Below are 25,306 nucleotides of genomic sequence, written 5' to 3'. Positions count from 1 at the left end.
GTAAAACTGTAATCCTTTCAGACGATCCAGATGGCCTTCATCAGTTAGATGGCACTCCTTTGACTGCTGAAGATATTGTTCAAAAAATTGCTGCAAGAATTTATGAGGAAAATGACAGAGGAGTGTTTGACAAGATTGTTTCAAAACTTCTAAATCTGGGGCTAGTAAGTATCTTGGTAATTGTCATTAAACTGCTTTTTGGATTGGATTAATGCTCTTTCAAAAAGCAACTCGAATGCACACTTTGTCTGAAGCAAGTAGGACTCAGGGGCTAAGAAAATTTCTAGAGATCCTTGGGCTTTCTGGTTAAGCTCTGCAATAACATTGTTGTTCTTTGCAACAAAATAGGCCAAACTGCAGAATGTTTCTGATGTTGAAAAAACATTCACTGATTGTACTCCTCCCATGTTTGTCCTCATTTTTCCTTTAGTTTGTCTTCTGATTTTCACTGAGTGCTTTTCTATTATGAATATCTTTTCTATACTTAATGGGGAAAGGTTTGCACTCATTCCTATCCACCTAATGCTAATTAGTGCCATCAGCAAACACAGACTGTTGCTGGCTAGTTGAAGATATATTACATTACTGACTTTTAGGAAGACTGGATTTGTCTGTGACCTCTGGATGTCTTAATGGCTTTAGCCATCACCATTTGGAATCCTTATATTTTAAAATATTCACCTTATCTTTTGAGCACTAGATTTTGCAGCTGGGTATTGCACCCCACTGGTTACAGAGGGAGCTGTGGGACAGATGCATGTTCTTGTTCAAGTGACAGCTGTTATGAAGCAAAGAGAAAACATTTTAATGGTATCATAAAAGCTACTTGCTTTTTTCCCATTCTGTATTACTGTATTATGTTGTAATTATTCAGCTGTCCATAGATGTGTCACAGAGCATATGTATTTCTATATGGGCACACATATAGGGAGGTGCCACACTTACAGCTCCATCTTTCAAGCTGCACTCCACTGTGTTAAGTCTTAAAGAGATTTGGTTTGAAGGCTGTATGTGTGAATGGGTGTGGTTTATGTGTACACATATTTGATGTGTATTTCTATGTGTGTATGTATATGAGTGTTAAAAATGTAGGCATGTTTACATATCTATATGTATACATGTATGCACACATACAGGTATTACACCTAATTTGGCTGTGCTCAGCTTTGAAACAAATGCATTTACAGCAACCTATTTTCTTATTGATACATATTGATGTTTGATTAATAAAAAGCACAGTATTCTGTAAGTACTCTGCACCAATATTTTAACAGATCACAGAGAGTCAGGCCTATACCCTGGAAGATGAAGTGGCAGAGGTTTTACAACAGCTAATTGCAAATGAAGCAAAGGATCGTGAGAAGGAGTCTGAAGATTTTGATTACCCTGCCAGCAGAGCAGACAGTGGTACAAAAGAAAAGCAACAGGAAAGAATGGTAATTTCTTAGCTAATAATTTTGTCTTATGGTACTAGCACTGCATTCTCTAGGGTTAGTTCAATCTGGAAACGAGGTGTTCTTAAAGAAATCCTGTCTGATAGAAAAAAAAATCATGAGTTTCTTCAAAATTTAAGCTAGATGTCAATTGAAATAACTTTGAGAAAATAGTATAGCTTTCACCTTACAATTAGGGCAATGTTGGCATGAGGTTGTGATAGAAATTTTTGCTCTATTAACTCTGTCACCAAAAGCAATGTGATTATATACATTTTCTTTTTTTATTATGTCTTATGTGGAGACACCAAGCAAATCTGATCAGGATAGTTTCACTAATGGAGAAGTTGATGATACACTGGATAACACGTGGTCATCATCTAACGTGCTGGAAAGAAGAAATGAGCTGCCTTCTGAAGATAATTTCGAAGATCTCCAATATTTTCCAAATTTTTATGCATTATTAAAAAGTCTTAACTCAGGTGAGCTTGTCATAAAAAATTCTCTATTTTCTTCTGCTCTTTTCCCCACAACTTCCCTAGTTGCAAGAGACCATGCAGAAATTAGTAGAAACTATTTTGATTAGTGATTTTAATGGCAAAACACTGTCAGGAACAGCACTCAGAACTGCAGAGAGAGTGACCTAGACAGCCCTTCCCATCTTGTGCTGTGTGATTCAGGAGTCCTGAATTCTTTTCATTCCCATAAGGACATGATGAAAAACTGGCACATGGTTTTCTCCAGAGATCTTTCCAGTAACATCCATGTCATCTAAGCCAACAGAGATACGAGTAAGCCACAGCAGAATCCTCACACTGATGGTACCAGTAAATGATTCTGAGCCTCCCAGCCTTTCCACAAACCACAGGTTTGCTGTTTATTGCAGTGAAAGCCCTGCACGTCTCTTCCTATTCCGGTGCTGGACATCACTGCCTTCCAGTTATTGCAGGCAAGATTGTGGCTCCTTGCCACAGCTCTGTGTCAGCACCCTCTACACACACCCACTCTCTGCAGCCACACACACACTCTCCAGCTTCTGGAAGGATGGGGAGGAGGGTGGTATTTTGTAGATCCCTTGTCCTGCAGGAGCATTAATGTTGCTTCAGATTGTCCCCATATGCACCTAAGTGGAGAGCTAAAATGAAAAACCTGAGGGCATATTTTGCTCAATCTACAAACTTTATATTCTTCCTGTTCTTTTTAATTTTCCCATGGCAATTCTGCATGCTAGTTCTTCTCCTTTTTCTGCTCACAACACAGGCAGGCATGTTGGGTTTAACAGGTTATCAAGCAAACAGAACCAGGCTGCACATCTCCTGCTTTCTGTGTTCATCTGTCAGGTTGTATCGAGCTGGAGGAGAGGGATTCAGTTGCATCCTAAAGCTGTGTGTTAAATTGCAGGCAGCAATAAAAAGCCTGTTCAGCAGCCCTCCAGAGTGGCTGGCCCTCTGCCAAGGCTGGGAGTATGTTTCTGACTGTCCCTGACTGACAGTGCCCCTGGCTCTGTTGGGTCCTTCAGCGATGGCCTGGGCAGCAGGGAGAGCTTGTGTGACTGTGATGGGGGAGTTTCACACTGCTAATGCAGAAATAGCAGTAATATTGTTCAGCACATAAACACAGTGGGAAAAGAAAAGCTAAGAAGCAGCTAGGTGTGGGAAAAACCTGATTATTTTTATAAAAAATAATATTTTTCATATGCTATTCTGAAGTCATGATCCTCCCAGCCATGAATGCTATGTTGTCCCACTACCCAAGTAATGGACTTGTGCACAGTAACAGTCTTGTTTGGGACACTTTATATTTTTGTCATGGAACCCATGGATCTTGTAGGAGAAAGGATCTCTTTCATACAGAGCCAGACTGATCTACTAAATAGTTCACAAACAAATGAAAGAAAAATGACAGACTGTAGAAAACTCTACCTATATCAGCCCTCCGACCATCAATTTCAACTGCCAGATCACTCCATCTTTGTGTGCTTAGTGTTCTTAGCTGTAAAATGGAATTAATACCATTGGCCCTCCATGACACAGCCCCTCAAGACAAGAAGTTATAAAGAAGAACCAGCCCCTGATATTTTAAAGTATATTCATCTGTACTTTGCAGGAACAGTTTAAAGAAACATATGTAAGTTCTCATTGCTAATCCAGCATAGCATTTTCCCTTTTAATGAGCAGGTCATTCTTTATGCATGAAGTTTGTGCAATTTGCAGAACAGTTTTTCCAAGTTGCCTGATGTCTGACTAGTTTTGCCTCACACAGAGACAGAGACGAAAGAGAAAGAGACCTTGATAACTATCATGAAAACCCTGATTGATTTTGTGAAGATGATGGTTAAATATGGAACAATCACACCAGAAGAAGGAGTTTCCTATCTTGGTAAGAGTACCTACTTTATACAACTGTTATTAAAGGTATGTTCTTCCTCTACCAACAGTAATAATTATCTTCTCATCTTCCTTGCTCTTATGAAACCTGTTTCAGATTTTTTCATTGAAAATGCTAAAGCTCCTCTTCTAAATGATTGGTCATTCCCTACAGCAATGTTCAATTCCATACTGCTTTAATATTTCCATCTAATGAAGGAAAGATAATTTATCAGATATGCATTTGGAGTATTAGTACACTTGCACATCTATGAAGCACAATTTATTTCAATGACTTTATGTCAGGGGAATATTAGGGTTTTCACTGTTCTATTAAAGTGGATTAGGTACTTGTGTTTCCCAAAAATATTCCAGCACTTCAGCTCCTTTAATCTGTCACTGTAGGTAGCTGAACTAGATGGGACCTAATGCTAATGTTGTCTACCAAGTAAAACTCCTTCCATCTATGAATAGTGTTACATCTTGGCACAGGAGTAGATTTGGAAGCACTCTTTCCTGGATCCATTTTAGAGTCTGTGGCTATGCAGGTTTTGTAAAATCGTTACCATTTCCTGAAGAGGGAATTTGGAATGGCCTGGTTTGTGGTTCACACACCTTTCCTGGCTTTGACAAACTCTCATCCATTCACTGCAGGCAGCTTGTCTAGTTAAACAAGCTGACCTACAGAAGAAGGGCTCATCTGTACAAACTATGCACAACCCTTTCATTTTTCTGAAGTATTTCTGGTCTGGATTAGTCTGAAAAATTTTTGTTTGCATCAGGGCCATTTCTCAGCTTCATAAATCAGCCTGTCACAGAGAAAGGACTGGCAATGGTCTTTCTACATTGCAGATACTTGATTGATGCAATTGTAACTGTAATTGCACAGATTGTATGGATTGATTATCAACTACTTGCCTACAAAAGATACAGTGAATCATGGCTCACATTCAGTGCATGATTGCACCTCCTCTCTAAAGAATTCATGATGTATCTGACCAAGGCTATTCCTTTATTTGCTGTAAGAAATCTCCTTGAATTTTGGAATATTTGGATAACTTATGCCCCAGTCCAACTCTTTATTTCTCTGTCTGCCAGTACATTTAAAGAAAAATGTACATAAAGAGATGGTTGATTTGAAGCACAGTGGTTTCAGTGTCATTCTAGAAATGAAGATACTATGGCTTGATCAGATATTGGCAAAACTTAATAAGCTAAACTCACCCCTGATGCAAGACCATGCAGATAATGGAATTACACTAGGAATATTTTTTTCCTGCTAAAATTCAGGGCAGTTGTTCACACTGGCTTTTGTTTGAGCAAATAGATACTGTAACCCTGGAAACAAATTGCCATGATGGCATAGTACAGAAGGCAAGGATTAGGTTAAGAGTTTGAGAGGTCTGATTTAGACTGGATTTAAAGTAAGACTGTCAACTGATGTATCCGGACTCTGCCTTGCAAATGAGTGATTTGTGCAGAGATGGATTTTGTGCTCCATCAAAGCAACTTACTGTAGTGGAAAAAGCTTTCTCATAGATTCTCAGGTTGCTTCTGTGGTATTCTTTTTTTAGACTAGCTGTCGAGAAATTGCTTCATTTATTGAGCTAATATGCTCAGATACTGAGGAAGAGCATCCACAGGAGCATGTTAGCTTCCTGCACTGAAATGGCAGCAGTTTTATTGCCACTCTTACTCAACTAAAAGTCTTGTAGTCTGTAATAGCTGGATAGGTACCCTGGTGCAGTTTGGATTAGGGGATTGATACACAGCTGTGCTTATTTATAGCAGATAAAGGAATTAGTATGAATATCAGAGTTACTAATATGAATATTAGTATGAATGTCAGAGAGAAGAATCAGTGTAAAAAATTGGCAGCTTTTTGTTGTTTCCTCAGTCTTTAATCAGTGAGCAGATTCTGTGCTACTTGGTGGAAAATACCTACTGGGTCTGTGCAGATGGATTACATCCTCTCTCCATTTTTTTACAGTAGGAAACTGCCTAAATTAATTTTCCTCACTCTGTGACTGAAGCCATGTGTAAGCTATGTCTCTGAATTATACATTCAAAATAATAAATCATTTACTGAATCAAGTCACAAGGTGCAGCTTTTTTGCCCATCACAGGGGTGCAGAAACAGTGAATTTGAATACATATGCCAGTAACAGCTGGCTTGGGATTTGGAAACCACAGCATTACATCATCATCATTGTATCTTACTCTAGGGGAAAGTGTTTTGCTGCAGCAGTGACTGATGTTATTGGGTTTAGTTTTAAGTACAAAGGGTCTAGTGTGGTGCAAGAAAAACACAGAAATGGAAGAACATGAAAGAAAAAAATGAAAAGCACATACATGGAAACACAAGGAATATGTTTATTTTTTAATACATATATTCAATATTATGTAATACTTATTTAAAAGCTTTCCATATGCTAAATGTAATCTGTAACAGAATACAGAAAGCCAAAACCAGCATATTCATGGTATGAATCAGGAGGAAAAGTAATGCCTACCTTTTAGAGTATGTGTTCAGAAAGTATAGCTCTGGAAGCATTAAAGAGAGCCTGTAACAAACTAATAGAAAATAATGTGTTTTCTATCTAGCTGAGGTGCACCTTATTTGATAATTATCCTGCTGTGGCAAAATGCTACAGTTCTCTATCACTCTTTACTTTCTTAGCTATGAATACTGTTACAGGGAGCAAATTCTTCTATGCAGTGAAAGCCTCATTATATGCTTCTAGCCTGTTCAAAGGCTTTCAGAAATCTCTCTAGAAAGACTATCTGCCCTCTGAAGATTGAAAGCTGCCTTAAAATCACTTTTGCAATTAAAAGAACAGACAAACAACGTTTGGTACAGAAAGCATGAGGTAGTAGATTATGAAAGGATCTCAGGAGCACAGGTGGCTTGTTTATTAGATCCAACTGTAGTATTACCTTAACCATCTTTGTGTTTGTTGGCAGCATCCAGCAAGTGCTTCCCAAACAGCTGAACTCCTCTTGCTTGGCCCAGCCTGCCAGAGGCACAGGCTGAGTTTTGGGAAGGGCTTGGGACAGTTGCTGAAATGATGTTGCTGTTGGCAAGGGTGCAGTGACAGAGGGGAATGGAAGTGTTGGAACAGTTCCATGCTTTCCATGCAGCGGAAAGCAGCAAGAGGCTTTCAGATAAGTTAGGACTGATTCAGCATAAAATATTTCGTTATTCATGGCATTCATAACATTTATATTGCATAAATATCTGATACTGATGCATAAATATCTGATACTCCATGTGCAGCTGAAAGGACAATATCCTTCCCAGTGCTGAGTGCTTCAAGAGAAAAATAACTGTTTGAGCCAATAGCAAAACTCACTTTGATTTCAGGAGAGTACAAGGCATGCATTGCACAGATCCTTGTACAGTTTAAATATTAATTTGTGAGTGATACCACACTTTTCTTCATTTTCCTTCTGTCTGTTGAGTAATGTGATGGTGGAGATTCACTCTGATAGCCTTTCCACCAAAGCCATCTATCACATACCAGATAAATCTTAAGGAAAACTTCATCTACACAACACAAAGAATTTTTTGCATGACAAGTGGCTTTCCCTGCATATGCCACACTATCTAGCTAGTTTTAAAATGAAAATATATCAGTCCACTATCATCTTGAAAAAAACTCTATTTATAGTAATTATGTAAACTATAGTCTTGCTGTAGTTTTATTTTAATAATATTGTTGTCAGCTTAGAAACAGGAATCATTTGGTTTCTGCCAGTTTGTTCAGATAAAGTTGTAAATAATCTCCCACTAATAAGACCAAAATAATAAGTGATTTTGAGAACCATTCTAGGAAATGTTTGCAATTAGAGGCTTGGGCCATAAAAAAATACAGCTTTCAGAGATGATAGACAAATTCTTAAGAGGCACCAGTATGTATGTATGAATCCTTTTGATACAGTAGATTCATTATATCCTCCTGCTGTGTGCTGCTTACAAGACTAGATTTGTAGCAAATTTATCCATTGACACCCCAACCAAGTGAAAGATATGTTACCCAATACCCTATTACCCTAAAAGTGCAGATTAGTTATGTGCACATTGTAGTCTTGTGTGGAGCTCTCATTTCTTGATACAACTGTGACATAGAGAAGTACTGTATTTTCCACAAATGGAGAAAAGAGGAGGGCAAATTTTCTGGGAAGAAAATGAAGACCTCTGTAGCTTTGCTGTCTCTGTAAGGGATCCCACTTTTACCTCCTTGTGGTAAAGGATTTAGATTACTGGAGTCACAGTGTGGAACAAACAGCCCACAGCAGACTGGTTGAGGAGCAAATCCCCCTTTATTTAGGAGGGAAATAGAGAAATCATTCCAGCTGATCGGCGTGCAGTGTTTGAGTCACAGCTGCTTTCTTCCGTAGACCAAAGCAAAGCCACTTCTCACACCTTCTCCCTTTGGCTCTGACTCACTGTCAGAAGCCATACTGTCCCCCGTGACTGAGTAGGAGATTGTGTTAGTTAGAAATGGCCATGAACAGATGTCTCTGTTTACCTTTTCCACCCTCATATCATTTGTTCTTTGTGGACAACAGGGAAGAGCACCAAGCTGCGGGACACAGGAGCAGTGGGAGATGGATTGTTCATGGGGAAATATTGCCGAGCAATACGAGCACTCGTTAGTTTGGTCCTTTCCTAAAGAACAGTTGGGATATTGTTTTACTATAATGCTGCCTTTTAGGCAGACTGAGGCTGCATGAAAGGGGAAGGAGAAGAGGCAGAAAGTCTCCTGTGTTGATTTTTGACATGTCCCTGCCTCTCCATGCTAAGGGATATGAGATAGCTGTTGTGCCTCTCACATTCATTCTTGGTACCTCCACAGCTCCACTTCTGATGAAGGCAAAGCTCTGTGATTTCCCCATTGTAGGCCAGTGCACAGTAGACACAATCTGACCTTTCCTTGGGAGAGGTGAACTTGGTTGAATAATGTGACTAATGCCTGAAGTTCTCATCAGCACAGATGCTGCAGGCCAAAGATCTGATCCTGATATTTATTTAGTTAGCCAAGAACAGGCAGAGAGCCAAGAGTGTGAGGCAAAGTGCAGATCACAGCCCACACTGGCATCATCTTTCCTCTCCTTGCTGTGACCATAAGCTTCTGCTCCCTGATGAAGACTGTGATTTCAGAGGATGAGGGAAGGTATGGCTAAAGCAGAGCCAGAAGCTACAAGTGGAATATGGACAGTGTCATGTGAACCTTTCGTTCATTTTGACCTGGACAATGAAGGGCACTGACAGTATTTCATACAGGGAACCATTCCTGCAAAAAGCCATCTTTTTATTTTTAAAAATACTTTTTCACAAAGGTCTCTTTGTTGCTACTGTAGATTTTCTTCATAAACATTAAATTTAACAAATTTTCCCTATCTAATTTTCCTTTTGGTGATTTTTCTTACCCAGTGTTTATCATGTGAGTGATGCATATGGCTGCCAGTGGGAGTTACTTAATTTCAGTCAGCTCTCTTGTCTGCTATTTATTTTTTATCTGATGAACTAGGGTCACACAGATGCCAGTATACTGTACTTTATCTGAAAAGTAGAAATCAGAGACACCTCAGATGGCAAGAGTAGGGTGAATACTGGGAAGCAGCAGTGGTTATGTAAAGTATATGTAAATAGTTAAACCAAAGATGAATTTGCATGGAGATAAGATAAAATGATGTGGGGACAGAGGGTGTGTAAAGATCTCAGGCAAGATTGGAATTTAGGAAGTATATTGATTGCAGACCCCACTGCACCTTTATATCTGTTCTTTCTGTAACCTCCTCCATGTCTGTCCCTTGCTACTTCTGCATTTAAACAAACACATGAATGTGTTTTTTTCCCCATTTCTTAGATCTTATCTCCTATTTTCCCGCATTTAGACTCACTGCATAATAAAACAAATGGGTGGCTATGGTGTGAAAAGTCTGTGACCTCACAGTTCTTGAGAACTAGGACCACTACACACTAGAGGAAACTGGGCATCACCTGAGGGTGACACTGTGTGTGGGGGCATAGTATTTTCAGTATCCACAGGTTCTAAATCTTCTCAGATATGTTTTGGGAGAGATCCAAGAGTTTTGGTATCACTAGTTGCTTTTCCCACCACATTACATGACTATCAAATCATGTGTTCAAGAATCCAAACAGATACTTTACAGTTCATTCCTTTGTTTACTGCTATCTATGGCTTAAGTTTCCAGTTATTTCTTGCAAATATATTGCCTCATCTTCCATTTCCCTTCACTGCCTCTTCTATGCTTTCCCAAGATGGAAATCTCCATCTTCTCATAGTATCTTATTTGACAAATATATTGCTTGGTTCCTGAAAATCTAGGTTTTGCATCCTCCAAGGTGGTTTGTGTTTCTAAAGGAGGGCAATGCTTTTATTTTTTCTCACTGTATTTAATATCTCCATAAACCTCCCCCCAGCTTTTTGAATTCGGTGCCTCTCTGTTGACAGCTGAGCACTGAGACCGTTGTGATTTGACATGATTATGTGGGTGTGGGGTAAAGAAGGTGTCACTGAACATTTACAACTCCATCCCACTCCTGCAGGAGAGGCAGCTCTGTGCTGCTTCAGTCCCAAACCATCATGATTGTAAAGGGAATGCTGTAAAAACACATAAAATGTGTGCACAGGCCACAGAGCAGCTCCAGGATGGGAAAGGATTAGCTAAGGACTGCACAACACAGCTCCAAGAGACCTGCAGTAATGCAAAAGAAATGCACGTAGAATATTAAAAGGATAAATCTGAGAAATAGCCTGTGAAGGAGGCAATTTAATAAGGGTGATAAAGGAGACTTGGTCAAAGCTGTGTTTACCTCAAAGCACATCTATTTAATTGTATTTTACTTTTGGAGTTGCTTTTAACCTGATTGCCAAGTGATACTGTTCTGTCCGAATTTCAAATCACTCTGACCATCTCACCTGTAATCCCTTCACAAGTGATGCCATGACCTGGGATTTGTCATCTGACATGTCACTCCTCATGGCAGCATTAGGCTTCAGACACTCCATCACAACAAATCAGTCAAACAGGAAGATTCAGAAAGAAAATGCCCTATGTAAGGCAGGGAGTTAGAGAGCAGCAGGAGATTTGCAAGACTGAGACTCATCTGTAATTCCACAATGGAGGGATTTCTCTTGTTCTAGTTTTAGTAGTTTATGTGGCATATGTTTGATACAGCTATAGCTGACCAAAGGTCAAACTCTGCTTCTGGCTACACTGGCGAAAATCCAATGGATATTGACTGTTCCTGGACATGCACTTGTCCAAAGAATTCATCATATATGCTCTTCCCATAGAATAGTCCCTAGCAAATGCTGAGATGTCCAGAGATTTTTGACAGACAGAAAATGGCCTTGCTAACTCTGAAGGATCATCTATTGCAGGAGACAGAGAAGCTCTAGGAGAACTGTGGGTTTTTAATGCCTGAAATATGTGCATCTCACACAAGCAGTCATCAGCACAAAGCTTTCCAGCTGAAGCAGTTGGAGTGTATGAACTCATTAAATAAACTAATTTTTACCTAGTGTTAAAAGTGATCTCAGGTACCTTGATGATCCCTTTTCTCCTTTAATAAACACAGTCTTTTTATGCTGTATGAAAACAGAACAGCAAAGCAGGTCTTTCTGTGGAAATTTAATGACATCTCAGCTTCAGTCAATTTGATGAGGATAGAACATGAAACTGTCTCCTAGGTACAGGACTATTATGCAAAGTAAAAACCCTTTGCTGGAAAATTTGCAAGAGTCTGGAAAACACCATGAATCTGTCTGTTGAGAAAGGTACATGTCAGGCTTCCATTACTGATTCCATTAAATACTCAGATGAATGTGTTTGTTTCTGCCTCTCTAATAAGAACAAAGTAATTTAATGTTTAATAGTTATCCATGTAGTATCTTTTCCATGGATTTAGACGGTGTTACCACAGTACATTCTCCCAGAGTAAAGATAAACATTCTGGTTTAATGCTGTTCAGATTTTTGGATGCCCAACTTGAAGGACTTCAGAGTTTCAAAAGTGCTGGGAATTTGCATTTTCAGGTGGAATTAAAAGCATCTATTAGAGTGTAGGAACTGGGCCTAGGATGTCTCAGAAAGCCAACTCAAAACAGAAGTCCTCCTGCAGCATGAATGCTTCAGTGAGTCATCCCAGATCAAAGAGCAAGTTAGAAAGTGAGGCAAGGCAGAAACCAGATCTTGTGACTCCGAGTGTCTGCTTGGATGATGAGATTATCCTGCTCTGCGGAAAGCTGCCGCCAGGCCACTGACCTATTTACCAGCGTAGGTCAGTCCCATTAGCTCAGTAGTTATTGTCCTGTTGTTTTAATTAGTGCCATTTCAAATAAGCAGCCAGCTCTGTGGAAAGGTCAGTACCTTTCTAAGCTCTTCCTCTGTGCAAATTGGGTTGCTAAGGAAACGACACCGGAAAAGTAATCAATCCTTGTTAGACCTGCGCTAGGACACGCGGTTGCTTAGCTGCTGGCCAGCACAGCTCATCGAGAAGACAATTCACTCCATCAGTGTAACTCAGAGCAAACACTGCTCAGCCCTGGCCATGCCACACATGGCAAGTACAAACATGTTTTGAAACAATACCAGCTGTTAAAGCATTAATTTTGAAGCGGAGCAAGGGCAATAAATCCTGTTCAGGAAGACCTGGGATTATCTGGCAATATTCCCTTTAGGGTGCACATCAGCCAAGCCCCTCAAACATGGACTGTACCACTCAGGAAATACAGCTGATTATAAATGATCAGACCCATGTTGATGTGCCATCCAGCTGGCAAAGTAACTTCACCACTTCTGTAAAATGTGCCTGTTAAAAAGCCTGTCTTGTAAGTTCGTGCACATCCTTACTGACAAAACAAAGCTTTGGAAGTGGAGCACGGTGGTTACTATATTCAGTCTGGCTTTAGAGGCAAAGCCAGCTCATTAGTGGTCAGCATTATTTTATTACACTTCATGGGGCTGGATCACCAAGGAGTGATAGTTAACTCACATGAAATTCTTACCCAAATCAAAGGACTCAGAGAAACTGTACAATTCCTGATGCTCTTTATAGAAATGAATAAAGAATGGAGGAGTATAAATCCCACTGCCTGCAGTAGCACGTGCTGTATGTGGATATGTATACAACTTCTAAACACTACAATCTATCAACAGAACAAAAACTTTTGGAAACATCAGTGTCAGACCTTTAAATCTAAAGATATCTTGGCAGGTTATAAATCTATCTTGTGGTGGAGTCTTTTTGTTTCTGGTAATAGAAATGTATTGCCTAAATGCAGACACTTTTAAGGAAGAACATGAAAGGCACGAATCAATGCACTTACAGATGCATAATATTTTAAAATTTTAAATGCTTTTATTTTTTAAAATACTGTGTTTAGACTTAAAATTAAGCCTAATTTAAGATAATATGCTGGATTAAGTTCCAAAATCAGTGACATTCTTGCATTTGCATGAATTAGTGAAGGACAATAATCTATCTGCTTGAGTTTACAAAGGGTTTATAATCTCTTAACTGTGTAATCTTACCCTGAAAACTGTGACTCTTGCACAGAGAAATCCTTATATTCCTGTTGAAATACTAGTATGGTACTGATTCAGGATGAAAACAGGATCTTAAGATGAACTGAAAGGGATGTTTATGGTCCTTTAAATAAGCTTTGGATCAAGTGATTAGTGAGGCATCAATACCACTATAATTCTAGCTTGATTTTTATTTCACCAGGATGTCTGATCCAGCTTGTAACACAGCCCAGACCTGTTTTGTTTAGGGCATATAGGGCAAGGTCAGAAATCACATTAAAGGGATATGTACCAAATGAAAATACTCACAAAAAAACCATGTGATGTAGAATTGAGAGGGTGCAATCAGGCAGGGTGCCAATAAATACTGCTTACATTTTAATTTTATGTAAATAACAAAATATAGAAGATTCAGGCAGACAGGATTATGTGATGTCTCACAAATGCTTATGCCACTTTATATGCCACAAAGAGAAATATGCTAAAAAACTACTCCTTAGGTTTCAGTGGTGAGTATCTTTCTAATGGAAAAAAAATGCTCCCAGCTGATGGATAAAATACAGAAAATATGATTATATATTTATAATCATACATATATAGAAATATACCTACAGAAAATATTGTTTTTAATATTATTAGCCTTATTAATTCTATTCTGCCACAGTTCCCACATTGCACACTGAATATATCAGCTGTTTATATAAAAAGAATTTTGACAAATTTCAAAACTTAGTCTTTCAAAAATATCCACCAACAAGATAGTATATATGAAATTTTGAATCCATGTTTAACTGAACCTTTAAAAAGCTGATAAAAGGAAGGGAAATTCTACACTGTGACCATAATATGACTGAGGAAACATGGCAGGTTGTACAGTGATCTCTATTATGAATCTATACCAAGTCTGGTATCAAAAGGACTTTTTTCCCACATAAGCATACAATGTTTATATCTGAAACATCAGTCTTTATGAAGAGGTGCTTTTACTTTCAAATTATATTAATTCAGCCCTGAAATTTGCATAGAAATACATTTTCTAGTCTTCTAGAGTTATATACATGGCCACAGCTGTCTAGTTGGTTTTCAGGTAAATGCCTGACTTCAGCAACTTTCCAAAGTATTTGTTTTAATCTCTTCAATTTACATGTTAATTTCATCTAAATATAATTTAAAACCTTTTACTAGACATTTTTCTAATACAATAAAACATATGAAATCAATATATAGGTATAGTTTGGGATAGTGTTTTCCTACCAGGACGAAGCACATATTTCATAGTCTTCTATTTTTTTGTGAAGTTAATTAAAGCCTTTCATTCCTTTCATCAGAATAAATTGCTACAGAGAGTCATCTGTATTTTGTAACTTACATGACTGAAATATGGAATATGATGCACACTTTTACTGACTTGATGCATGTTGGCACTATTTGGTACTCTTATTGACATGATTTAGTTGTTAACTTTTTAAAATAAGATTGATCAATATTCCATATAGCTATTTGTTTGTTCTTTTAGCATTGGCTCTGCCTTAATTGTTCAGGGGCAAGGATGAAGACTGTTCTTCAAGATTTCTAATTACCATTCAGACTGGTTTTGGGGACAATATAGTATGGATTCTGCATCTTATCCATTGAAGAATAACTGGGGTTTGTTTTTTTTTTTTTTCTAGAAAACTTAGATACAATGATAGCTGAGCAGACAAAGAAGAAGCTTGAGAACCCTTCCACTAAAACCAGGGCAAAACTAACAGCAGGTACTTACTCTACAATTTTCCTTCCTGGAATAACACTTTTTTTTAACCTATTCAGTTTAAAGTATGCTAATTGCTTTAGCAGCCAAACTGCTTGTAAAAGCCACAGTCTCTCAAGGACCTGTACCAAGCCATGGCTTGGTTCTCTAAGCACACAACAAGAGAGAAATTTTCACTTAATTGTCCAGTCTTTGAGAAGTATATTCATTCTCTTTTTCTTCACTGGTGTCCAGACATTATACATATACAAAAACAAGTTGTACCAGTGCTTTTTAATACTAAAATAATAATGAAAAAGCATTATTTGTTAATTTTGAATGTAGCAAATGCAAATTTCATAGAATTTTTCTCTGCACAAAGAAATGTGCCTTTGCATAGCAATCACCTGTATTCTGCTATTGTTTGTGAGAGCAGAAAGAGATATTCCTCTTCCCAGAGGTCTGGAGTACAGATGACCTTTCAAAACCACTTTGAGAAAGGCTCCAGTGAAGCTCTTCCTCAACCAGCAGTCAAAATGCTTTACTTGCTGAGATTGTATTGATGGGATTGAGAAATACTCCTGGTACATTTGATACAAAATTATTTGCTCTTGTTATTTCTTTAGACAAGAGTAGTGAAGAAGCAGACAGTACAAAGGAAGAAGCAGCTAAAATGGAAAAGGAGTATGAAGTTTCAAAGGATTCTACAAAAACTGAAGGACAAAATGCAGCAGGAAACAGTGGAGAATCCGGAGGTACAGAACATTTCTTTCCCTACTATGTGTGCTCCTAGTTATCACAGTCTTTTCCTCTCTTTGGTATTGACTTTCCAAGGTGTTAGCATAAATATCTTCAGTCTATAGTCACTGGGAGTCAGCACACAACAGCTTGATTCGGAGTGTACGTATCTGCCAAGTTTTAAACATATGACACTACATCCCTTGCTGAGCAGACATTCACAGAATTCCTAGACCCTTTTAGAACAATATGAAATGCAGTTTGATGCAGTAGTGCAGAGAGATTTTGCTTCTTTGCATCTGTGGCTTTTCAGTGAATTTGGATGGGCAGAATATTCAATAATCTGAGTGGGCCCATTGATTTCTATAGCTGGTGTTAGAATAAGCTGGTACTGAAAGGCAGTGAGAGTTCTGCAGTGACACAATTTACATTTCCCACTGCCAGAGGTTAAAAGTTATCAGTAATTATCCTGTTTTACATAACTGAAAACATTACAGTGAGTTAGTGTCTCCCTAAACAAACATAGCATACAGTTACTTTTGCCAAGCCTCAGCATGGCAAATAATGTCACGTGCTAAATTACACTGTGCTGGCTGAAGTCACCTGAGTGCAAATCAGCTAATATATCTGAAAACAAATCTGCAGGGGACATGGTGGCTCCTTATTGTGCTGAACTCTTAAAGGACAATGTTTGTTGGTGCAGAAACCTTTCAGTGAGTTCTTATTGCAAAGTGTCCAGCATAAGTATCTATGTTTTGTAATCAGTTGATTAAACAAAATTGCTTCTTTTGCATCAGTGCTGTCTGATGCTCATACTTTTTGGAATGCAGTGTTTTCACTCAGGCTGCTCAGTAATGAATTGCAGAAATCAGGATGGCAGTAGATTGTAATCCATCCATCACCTGGTTCAGCTCTGTGGGCAGTGCAGCCACTCACAGAAGGAAGGTGGCATTTTTTCCAGCAGCTTATCTATTTCAACATGGAAGAGGAAAATAGATCAAGATGGCTGTCTGATTTCGCAGTAAAGAAAAGTTATCTCAATACCCATGGGAAGTGATAAATAACACATTTGTTTGTCTCTTGAAGATTTGTCTTTTCAGTTTGGTTCCTTTATCTCCAGCCCAATAGCTTTTTAGAAATTTAAATTGGATCAGTATTTAGCTCTTTGTCTCATCATGCAATGCCCTTGCTCTTTCAGAGAGTAACTTACTGTAAAGTTACTGCACTGCCAGCTCAAAAATGGGGATGTACTGTATCCCCTTACTAACAGGAGCAGGCATGCATAGTTGGCAGTAGTAACCTTCTACACACTAATCACACTAGGTTTTTAGTCCTGACAAATGTAAGAACATTACATCAAATAATGCTCCAGCCAAGTTAAGAATTCAAAATCCATTTGCTGGAATATTTCCTTAGGGGCCTTATTAGGTAATCCTTGTACTAAATCTGTCCTGTACAGTTTCTGGTCCAAAAATATCCAACACTTTAAATTTCAGCTATAACAAGGAGCTATCATGGTAATTTTAATACATCCTTTTTCTCAGTAAATATAGTAACTAATAGTAACTAATTTAAAGTTGCCTTTCCAAAATATCACAATTTTAGGTTTGCTATATGCTGCTAGTACTACTATATGGAGGAGTTTTAATACTGAAAGCTCTCAGCCCTAGTTAAGTCATTCCTTGCTATCTCAACAGCTTTTTCTTTGCTGAGCAATTATGATGATCAAAAAGCTACATGTTATTTTTAATCCACATATGCAGTTTTAGTGGATGCCACCAAAAGTTATGTATAAAGATAAAAAAAAGCCATGGTCCTAAGTTTGAACAGGCAGCACCTGCTAACCATCTGCGGGAATTTTGCCTGACTGAGTTTGACAGGACTCAGGTTTTAAGCAGAAACTAAGAATAGTTTTAATCTGCCTTAGCTGTGACCAACTTCACCCAGTTAAGCAAGCTGCATCAATCATTGATGTAAGTCCTTGATGTCTCTCTCACCCTTTCCTCCAGGGAAATCTGAGGCATATTTGGAAGCAATCAGGAAGAACATAGAATGGCTGAAAAAACACAATAAACAAGGTAACAAAGAAGGTATGAAGTAAAAGGCTTTGACATTGGGGTGGGCACCATATGCATTAAAAAGCAAGTAATTTATATTGTGTTGTATAACTTACCATTGTGCTATACCTTAAATAATAGTAATGTAAAACTGTGCTTGTCTAGATTATAGTGATAATTAGTGGTGTTAAATAATAGAGGTCATGTAAAAGTTAAGCCAATGAACATAAATAGGGAACTAAGGTAGATTAATGCAGACTGGGTTGAATGGCCACTGGCCACAAAACCCACAGGGACTGACCAGCAGAGAGTTAGTCATGTGCCATCACGCAGTCATGGTGGTCTGCCTGTCAGCAGGCAGCTGTGTCAGCCTTGTCTAGTTCTTCGTTTCTTAGCTCTTCATGTTGTTTAATGATGACTTTGTAGGTGAGATAGAGGCATTTGAAATGTCTGGACATGTCTAGAGAAGCTCATGCATCGGGCTAGCATGCCTGCACTGATAGCAACAAGCCTTGTTCCATAGCCAGGAACAGTTGAGATACAAACTTATGTCAGTAGCACTGTAATACGTTGGATTACAGCCCAAATCAACTCAAATGACTTGTAGCTCTCACATGCAAAGCTGTGTAGAAGGGAGCAGTGACTGAAGCAGCTGCATGGGGTTTGCTCACCAGCTGTCCCACCATTTGCCTCTTGCTCGGAGGCAGGGCTGTATGAGAGCTGTGGGCAGGGACAGAACAGCAGCAGGATTTCTCCTTTATTTTTCATGGATCTTTATTTATCCATACCATCTTTTCCCCCAAGTTCTTACATAAAACCAGCCTCCTATCCCTGTTCTCTGCCATGGCTGTGTGTTCTGCCATTGCCTGCTCTGGAAGTGAAGGTTCCTAGCCAGGGGATCCATGGGCTATGACTGACGCCTGGTGAGAAGGACCCTTCTTGCACAAGCCAAGCAGAGGGTGATCTGAAATGAGATTAGCCCTGGGTAATCTATCCATCCTCCCTGTGTGTTGAAGTGTGTATGAATTCCATTTCAGAGATGACTGCATGCCAACAGCCCAACACATTCATTTTTCTGTACAGAAACTGTAATAGGAAAGACTATAAAAAAAAATCCCATCTCTCAAATAGCTTCCACACAATGGCAGTGACGGTAGTTAGCAGCAGGCCTACATACTTGCTCAAGAGTTTTCCTGCCAATTTTAATTAATGATTCTGTTTAGCAGTGTACTCATTATAGTAATTAGATCTCCATCATGTGTGATTATATCTCTGTATCACACATACTGCCTGAGCAGCCCCTTGCTCCCCTTTGTAGTAATCTTCCTTCTGCACTGCTGCAGTTTGAAAATGGCTGTGACTGCAGATCAATAGCATTTTATCTGCCTGTGAATGCATTAAGATATATATATCTGTGTAGATGGATTTTCATTTACTCTAAAATATCATTATTGTCCTTTGGCAATGGAAATAGACCTTAAAGTGAGTGTAAGTTATGACAAAATTAGAATAGCATTCTTACCTTTCTGATACCTCATCTTTATTGTGCCTTTTCATACTCTTTATTTTTGTAAAATGCTAATTCAGTTCCCCTGGGATGATGTTAAAAGAAGTAGTCAGGGTAAGCTTATCTAACCGTGAATGCATTGCAGTGTTTCTTCAGTGCAAGATTAGGTGGTGTTGCTGTGCTCATCAATCATTTCTCCACTTCCAGCTGGCACCTGGGGGCTGCCAGAAAAGCGATTCTCAAAGTAATTCATGTATTAAAATGGCCAGACTTTCCTAGCCCTACTCATGGATTGGTTTACTCACTGAATATCCTTGAAGAGGTTAAGGTTTTCTTCAGGGAAATGTGTGTGGGTCTTTCATTTTGTATGAATTTCAATACATGCTATTCATTCTATGACTAATATCCCTGGAAATGTTGATTTGCATTTCTGCAGTTTGGAAGTACCAATTCCTTATTAAGGAGGCTCATTAGCTTGAGTGGCTGGGATGATTTAAAGATAAACATGTCAAAAGCCTGGATTTTGGTCTCATTGCCTTTTGTGTCCAAAGTTTGTTTTGCCTGTTTACAACCTCCAGGCTCCGTGGGCCTGTCCTTCATATCTCACAGAGCTGGCTTGATGCTTGAAACCACTGCAGAACAGAGCATTTAACCAATGCATGCAAAGAGCGTGTGTGGATTGTTCAACATATACTTAGGTAGTTCAGAGCTTCATAACACTAACAGCAGCCATTTAGAAATGAAAGTGAATCCTGTCATTAATTTCAATGGCAAATGGCTTGATCTGAATATGCAAATAAGAGCTCACTTCATTTACTGGAGCTGTTTCACAGTTCCATGTAATGCTGCAGCTGTTGCAGTGAATCAGCATCCAAAGCTGATTTTTCTAATTACAATAGATTCTAAATGAGTATTAGAAATTGGCAGTTATCAATTTCTAGAAAAAAAACAATTTAAATTGCTGTGAGATATACAAATTAGCCTGAATTAGATAATATCATAATGGTTGTAATCCCATACAGGATGTTTAGTAATTAAAACTTCACATCTCTACATAATAATCTTAGAGTTAGAAACAGTGTTCTAGAAGTAAAATAAGCACAGAGATTTTCATGTGAAAAATGTGGACATTAAATTAATTTAGTATTTGGTGTGCATTCATTTCTGTTCCATGGTATCTTTCACTGGAGACCCTCATTTTGTCAACATGAATGAAATCTCTCATCCCAATTATGAAATTGCTCAGTACTATTTGTCCCTATTACTCATACAGGATGGAGACACAAGCAGGTTACATTCTCTTAAGTAATGACAGTAACAGACCAGACAAGAAATTATCTCCTCAGTACAGCAAATGGCAAAATTCCTGCTAATTCAGATATGGAGAGAACACCTCTGCAGGATTGGGGAGTGTTGAATATCAATTTTCTGTATTACTCATTTGAAATTGCCTTATGCTGTTATAAAAATGATCACAAGTATCAATTTGCTTCTTAAAATCTTTCTATTTCTATCCCATTTTGGTCAATTTTTGAAACCTAAAGAACCACAAATTCATTATTGTCTATTTTGTTAAGAATGCAGAGTTTGAAAGAAGGTTGTTCCATGTATTTCTGTGTGATGTTATACATTGGACATTGCAAAACCAGTTTTAATATATTCTGAAGGCCCTGTGTGTGGAACATGTAATTTATGTTGAAAAATTCAGAATGCATTCATTCTTGTAAAAGAAACTAATTCATTTAACTTAGTCTGAAGCCTTAAAACATTGATGTTCTTCTTCTGGTTCTAACAAATTAAGCTTTACATTTATGCAGCTAATTATATAACTGAAACTTTATTGTGTTTGTATGTGAATATACTGAATCTGCTGCCAGAGTCACAACTACACAATAGGTTACCTTCCTATGTTATTTGAAAAATTGCTTTGCAGTAGAATTTTTTTCATGGAAAACAGCAATGTTTTCCAGCATAGGAAAAGTCTGTTTAATGCATATAGTGTGAATCAGGCTGCATAGATGCAGTCATCTATTGGAAAAGGAGGAAGGATCTTTCAGCATTCTGTTGCAGATTGACAGAGGAAGATTGTCAAAAACTGACACTAACACTGTCACAAAGGCTGCTCACTGCAGTGGTTTTCAAACCAGAATATTATGTTCTGTATCAAGGTAAATAATTGTATTATTTTGATGTATTTTCAGGGAGTTGCTTTCATGAATTTCCACCACAGTTGTAATAAGTGGGAATTTTACTGGGATTTCAACTGGAAATAGTCCATTTAATGCTTTCTTTTGATTCCATGGCAGTTGTGAAAATAATAGGACACAGCAGCTTTTGCTATGCAGACTAGAACATCAAATCCCTGGACCAGAAAATATTCTTGCTTTAGCATTTGACAGCAATCAATCAAGACCAAGAGATGATTATTCCTCTTGGACAATAAAAGCACCGTGGTGTGTAAAAGGATTTGTGCAGCTGTTTTGGGTTTTTTAATGTTTTCACAAATTGCACTTAGAGAGAATTCTCTTCAAGTTTGATTAAGTGCATTGGTTGGATAAGCTTGACAATGACATTGTTTCTTAGGTGAAGCGGTATAATGGCAATGACTCACTGTGCAAATGAATTCTTGTTTTGCAGACTATGATCTTTCAAAGCTGAGAGATTTCATTGATCAGCAAGCTGATGCTTATGTGGACAAGGGCATCCTGGACAAGGAAGAGGCTGATGTAATTAAACGCATCTATGGCAGCCTGTAAAGAGTCAGTGACTGCCAAACCTGTAGAAATCTAGTCTAGTTTCCCCCACTCCTGGCTCAATTACTTATGATCTGTTAATTTGAGGATATCATTAGAAATGCTCTGTTTACATTGTACTGACAACTCTAGACAGAAATGAAGAGCTACAGTGCTCCATTCACTTTCTGCATACTGTATTTTCCCACATTCACAAAGCAACCCTAAACACCAAATTCTGACACTGAATTTCTATTTGATAAGGTAAATATTTCTGTAATGCTCTCTTTGATTTATTGTTTGTGTTTGGTTTACTTTTGTAGCTAAACCAATCATTTCTGATGGAAATTTCTTTCAATGCTACATTTTTTTGCTTTCACTCAACTAGCTTTCTATAGATGTAACTATGTAAAGGGCATTATGAGAAAATAGTTCATAGTTCTCTAAATAAAATATTTGAAAATAATTTACCCATTAAAGTTTTCATTAATCTTATTTTATATTAACTAATTTTGGTTTTAAATACTAACACCTTTTTTTTTTATCCTTTTTTATTTCTTTATGCAGTATTCTGTAACTTGGACTGTAGTGTCCTTTGCTAACTGATAAATCTTTGACATTACAATTGCTTTCCATATTACAGAGTTGTATTCTCTTCAGCATGTGTGAGCATTCTCTGCACCATTTGATGATTGTGCATGCATAATTAGTTGAATTCCTGATATGAATATCCTGATAGCAAGTGTAAATAGCCATTGCTTTCTCTAAAGAAGAAAAAAAAAAGAAAGCAATTCAAGTAATTTTGTATGGAAAAGGAAGTTTGCAGCTAGAGATGTTTTTAGGAACATGGGCCCTGCTTTTCAGAAAGACCTAAGGAATCTGTTGTATCTCAGTATCTCTGAATGTCAAGGCTATGGTCTGTTTACTGACCCCTGTTCTGTGCTGAGAAGTATTATCTTGGAGAACTTTTTTTTTTTTTTTGGCCTATATATGCTAGCATTAGCCAAGAATTCGGTACTTCCCAAAGAATCAAAAAGAAAAACAAAAATATTGTCCTCATTCTTCTTCCTCAGCTAACAGATTTTTGCAATAATGGTTTATGAGGTCTTTTTTGTTTAAGTGACTGGATAACCTTATGTATGAAGAACTGACAAAGCAAGATCAAAGGTAAAGAAGTATTTAGAAAGGTAAATTTCAAAGAGTCCCAGAAGATGTAAGGCCTTAGACCTATCACCTGCAGTCAGCTGAGTAGAGGAACTCCAGGAAAGCCCTGTACTCTTTACTTACAGATTCTTCATTCATAGTTGAGGTTATCCCTTCCCTGATTATTTTTTAAACTTATGATATCTCTAAGACTGATACAGTTAAAAAATGTTATCTGATGCTGAGGTTGGAATTTGCCTGCCAGTGAATGGAGATACTGACTTAGAGCACTGCCTGCACAGCACAAAGTTCTGTAAGTGTTTAGTCACTCCTTGGGTCATTTCCTTCCTCACAGCTGGAGATTAAAGAGGAGGAGATTTGAGCAATGTTTCTCAGCCAACTGAAGTAAACTCTGGAATCCCTGCAAAACTTAAATTGTCAGCTGAGCATTACTGATAATCAGTATTAAGTGAATGTGGTGGCACTGAGGTCTGACAGCATAACTTCTTGCAAACTGATGAAATATTAGCCAGTGAATATTTTCTAGCATCCACAAAATACATCATCACTGCCTGCTCATACACATCCTGACATGAATCATTGAATTGCAGTATCAGTCACTAGTGGTGACTTATTTTTTTTTGTAAAAACTGTATTCAAAAATGTAATCAATGTAAGCTTCCTCTGACAAATAGTCCCTTAGAAACTCTATGGAGAAAATAATTAGGAAAAAAGTATTAATGTTACTTTAAATCAGTGTATTTGTTCTCATCTAAACCCTCTCATTTGTTTATTATTATTTGCTATTGTTTCCAAAGATCTGAATTTCTTCATGTCCCTATAGATCTCAGTTGCATTCTGCAACAGCTTCTGACTTCCTTTCTTATGTGTCCATCACATGGGAAAAGCAAACTGTTTCCCAAATTTGGATTTATGACAGAAATCAGGAGGATGGTAACTAACCACGGGCCTTTACAGCTGGGGAAGTGGTAGTGACCTAGGATCTGCACTTGAAAAAACAAAAAAGGGATAAACTGTCCTTCCCCAATGACTACTTTAAAAAAGACCCTAAATTTTCTTCTCCTGCCAATATGATGAGTAGTATAAGAATAATTTAAATTTTCATTGGAAGTTAGTTTCTTACATCCTCTCATGAGTCTGGTACTAAAGGGCAGATGTCATCAACTAGTGAGCAGTGATTATGAACAGTGTGTGGTGGTATTTCTTAACCTCTCAGTTTTGCAAATTTTACAGCTTGAACAAAGTATCAGTGACATAACTTAGGAAAACAGAAACCCAACAATGGGTATGACCTGATTGTATTTCAGGTTATGCACGTTCTTGGACTTGTTCTGTGCTTACCCTGCTGCTGTGCATCCCTGGGGGTACACATGGAGATAACTGGAGCAGCATGATGAGTAGCTGAGAATGGAGTGAGCCTCTGAAAGATAGACCAGAGATCACAGCTATGGATCACAGCTTCCTCAAACTAAATTCACTTTCCATCCTGCCCAAGCCCACCAAACTTGTTACTTGAATGCTTCAAAGACTGGTTCCATTGCTGGTACATGGAACATCTATCAGTACATCACACCTTTCAGAACCAGAGAGTGAAACACAGCCAGCCTGATGAATCACCCTGCATTCCTAAAGGGCTGTGACTTACTCAAAATAAAATCAAACCCAGTGACGCAAGTTTCAGCCTGCACCACAGATCAGTCCTTATTTTGCAGGGAACACTTGAAGCACATTAGGACTTGACATGCACTGCTGTGTGTTTAGCCATAATTAGTAAATCATAGTGCTTGCTTTCTTCCTGGTGAGAAAGGTATTTTCAACAACTCCACATCTCTGTTTCAAAACTGACAGAAATCGGTTTCTGTGTTGTTTCTATCTCTTCTGGACCCTTCAGAAATCCTTCACTTCTAAATGATCACTGAAAATGTAACAAGTACAATATATATGGTATTCACCTTTTGAGCTTTTCTAATAGACTATTGTTTCTGATACTGTACTTTATTAAACACTTTACTACAAGCTA

General features: G+C 38.1%; 1 protein-coding gene across 2 annotated transcripts in view; it reads left to right on the top strand.

Annotated features, from left to right (window-relative positions):
- The window catches only part of SCG3 (secretogranin III), a 28,176-nt gene extending 2,870 nt beyond the window's left edge, over nt 1-25,306 (top strand). Inside the window, exons 5-12 of one of the 2 annotated variants that reach the window (XM_015639274.3) lie at nt 22-164; nt 1,275-1,436; nt 1,738-1,915; nt 3,696-3,812; nt 15,030-15,113; nt 15,715-15,843; nt 17,836-17,904; nt 22,028-25,306. In XM_015639274.3, coding sequence (XP_015494760.1) covers nt 22-164; nt 1,275-1,436; nt 1,738-1,915; nt 3,696-3,812; nt 15,030-15,113; nt 15,715-15,843; nt 17,836-17,904; nt 22,028-22,146 — 1,001 coding nt within the window. In that variant the 3' untranslated portion in view covers nt 22,147-25,306. Of the gene's footprint in view, nt 1-21; nt 165-1,274; nt 1,437-1,737; nt 1,916-3,695; nt 3,813-15,029; nt 15,114-15,714; nt 15,844-17,835; nt 17,917-22,027 lie in introns of both variants that reach the window. The other variant, XM_015639273.3, reaches the window with a different exon arrangement.

Source organism: Parus major, chromosome 10 (genome assembly GCF_001522545.3).
Source record: "Parus major isolate Abel chromosome 10, Parus_major1.1, whole genome shotgun sequence".
Classification (NCBI taxonomy): Eukaryota; Metazoa; Chordata; class Aves; order Passeriformes; family Paridae; genus Parus; species Parus major.
Note: the sequence above shows the minus strand (reverse complement) of the source record. Positions and strands in the feature narration are given on the sequence as shown.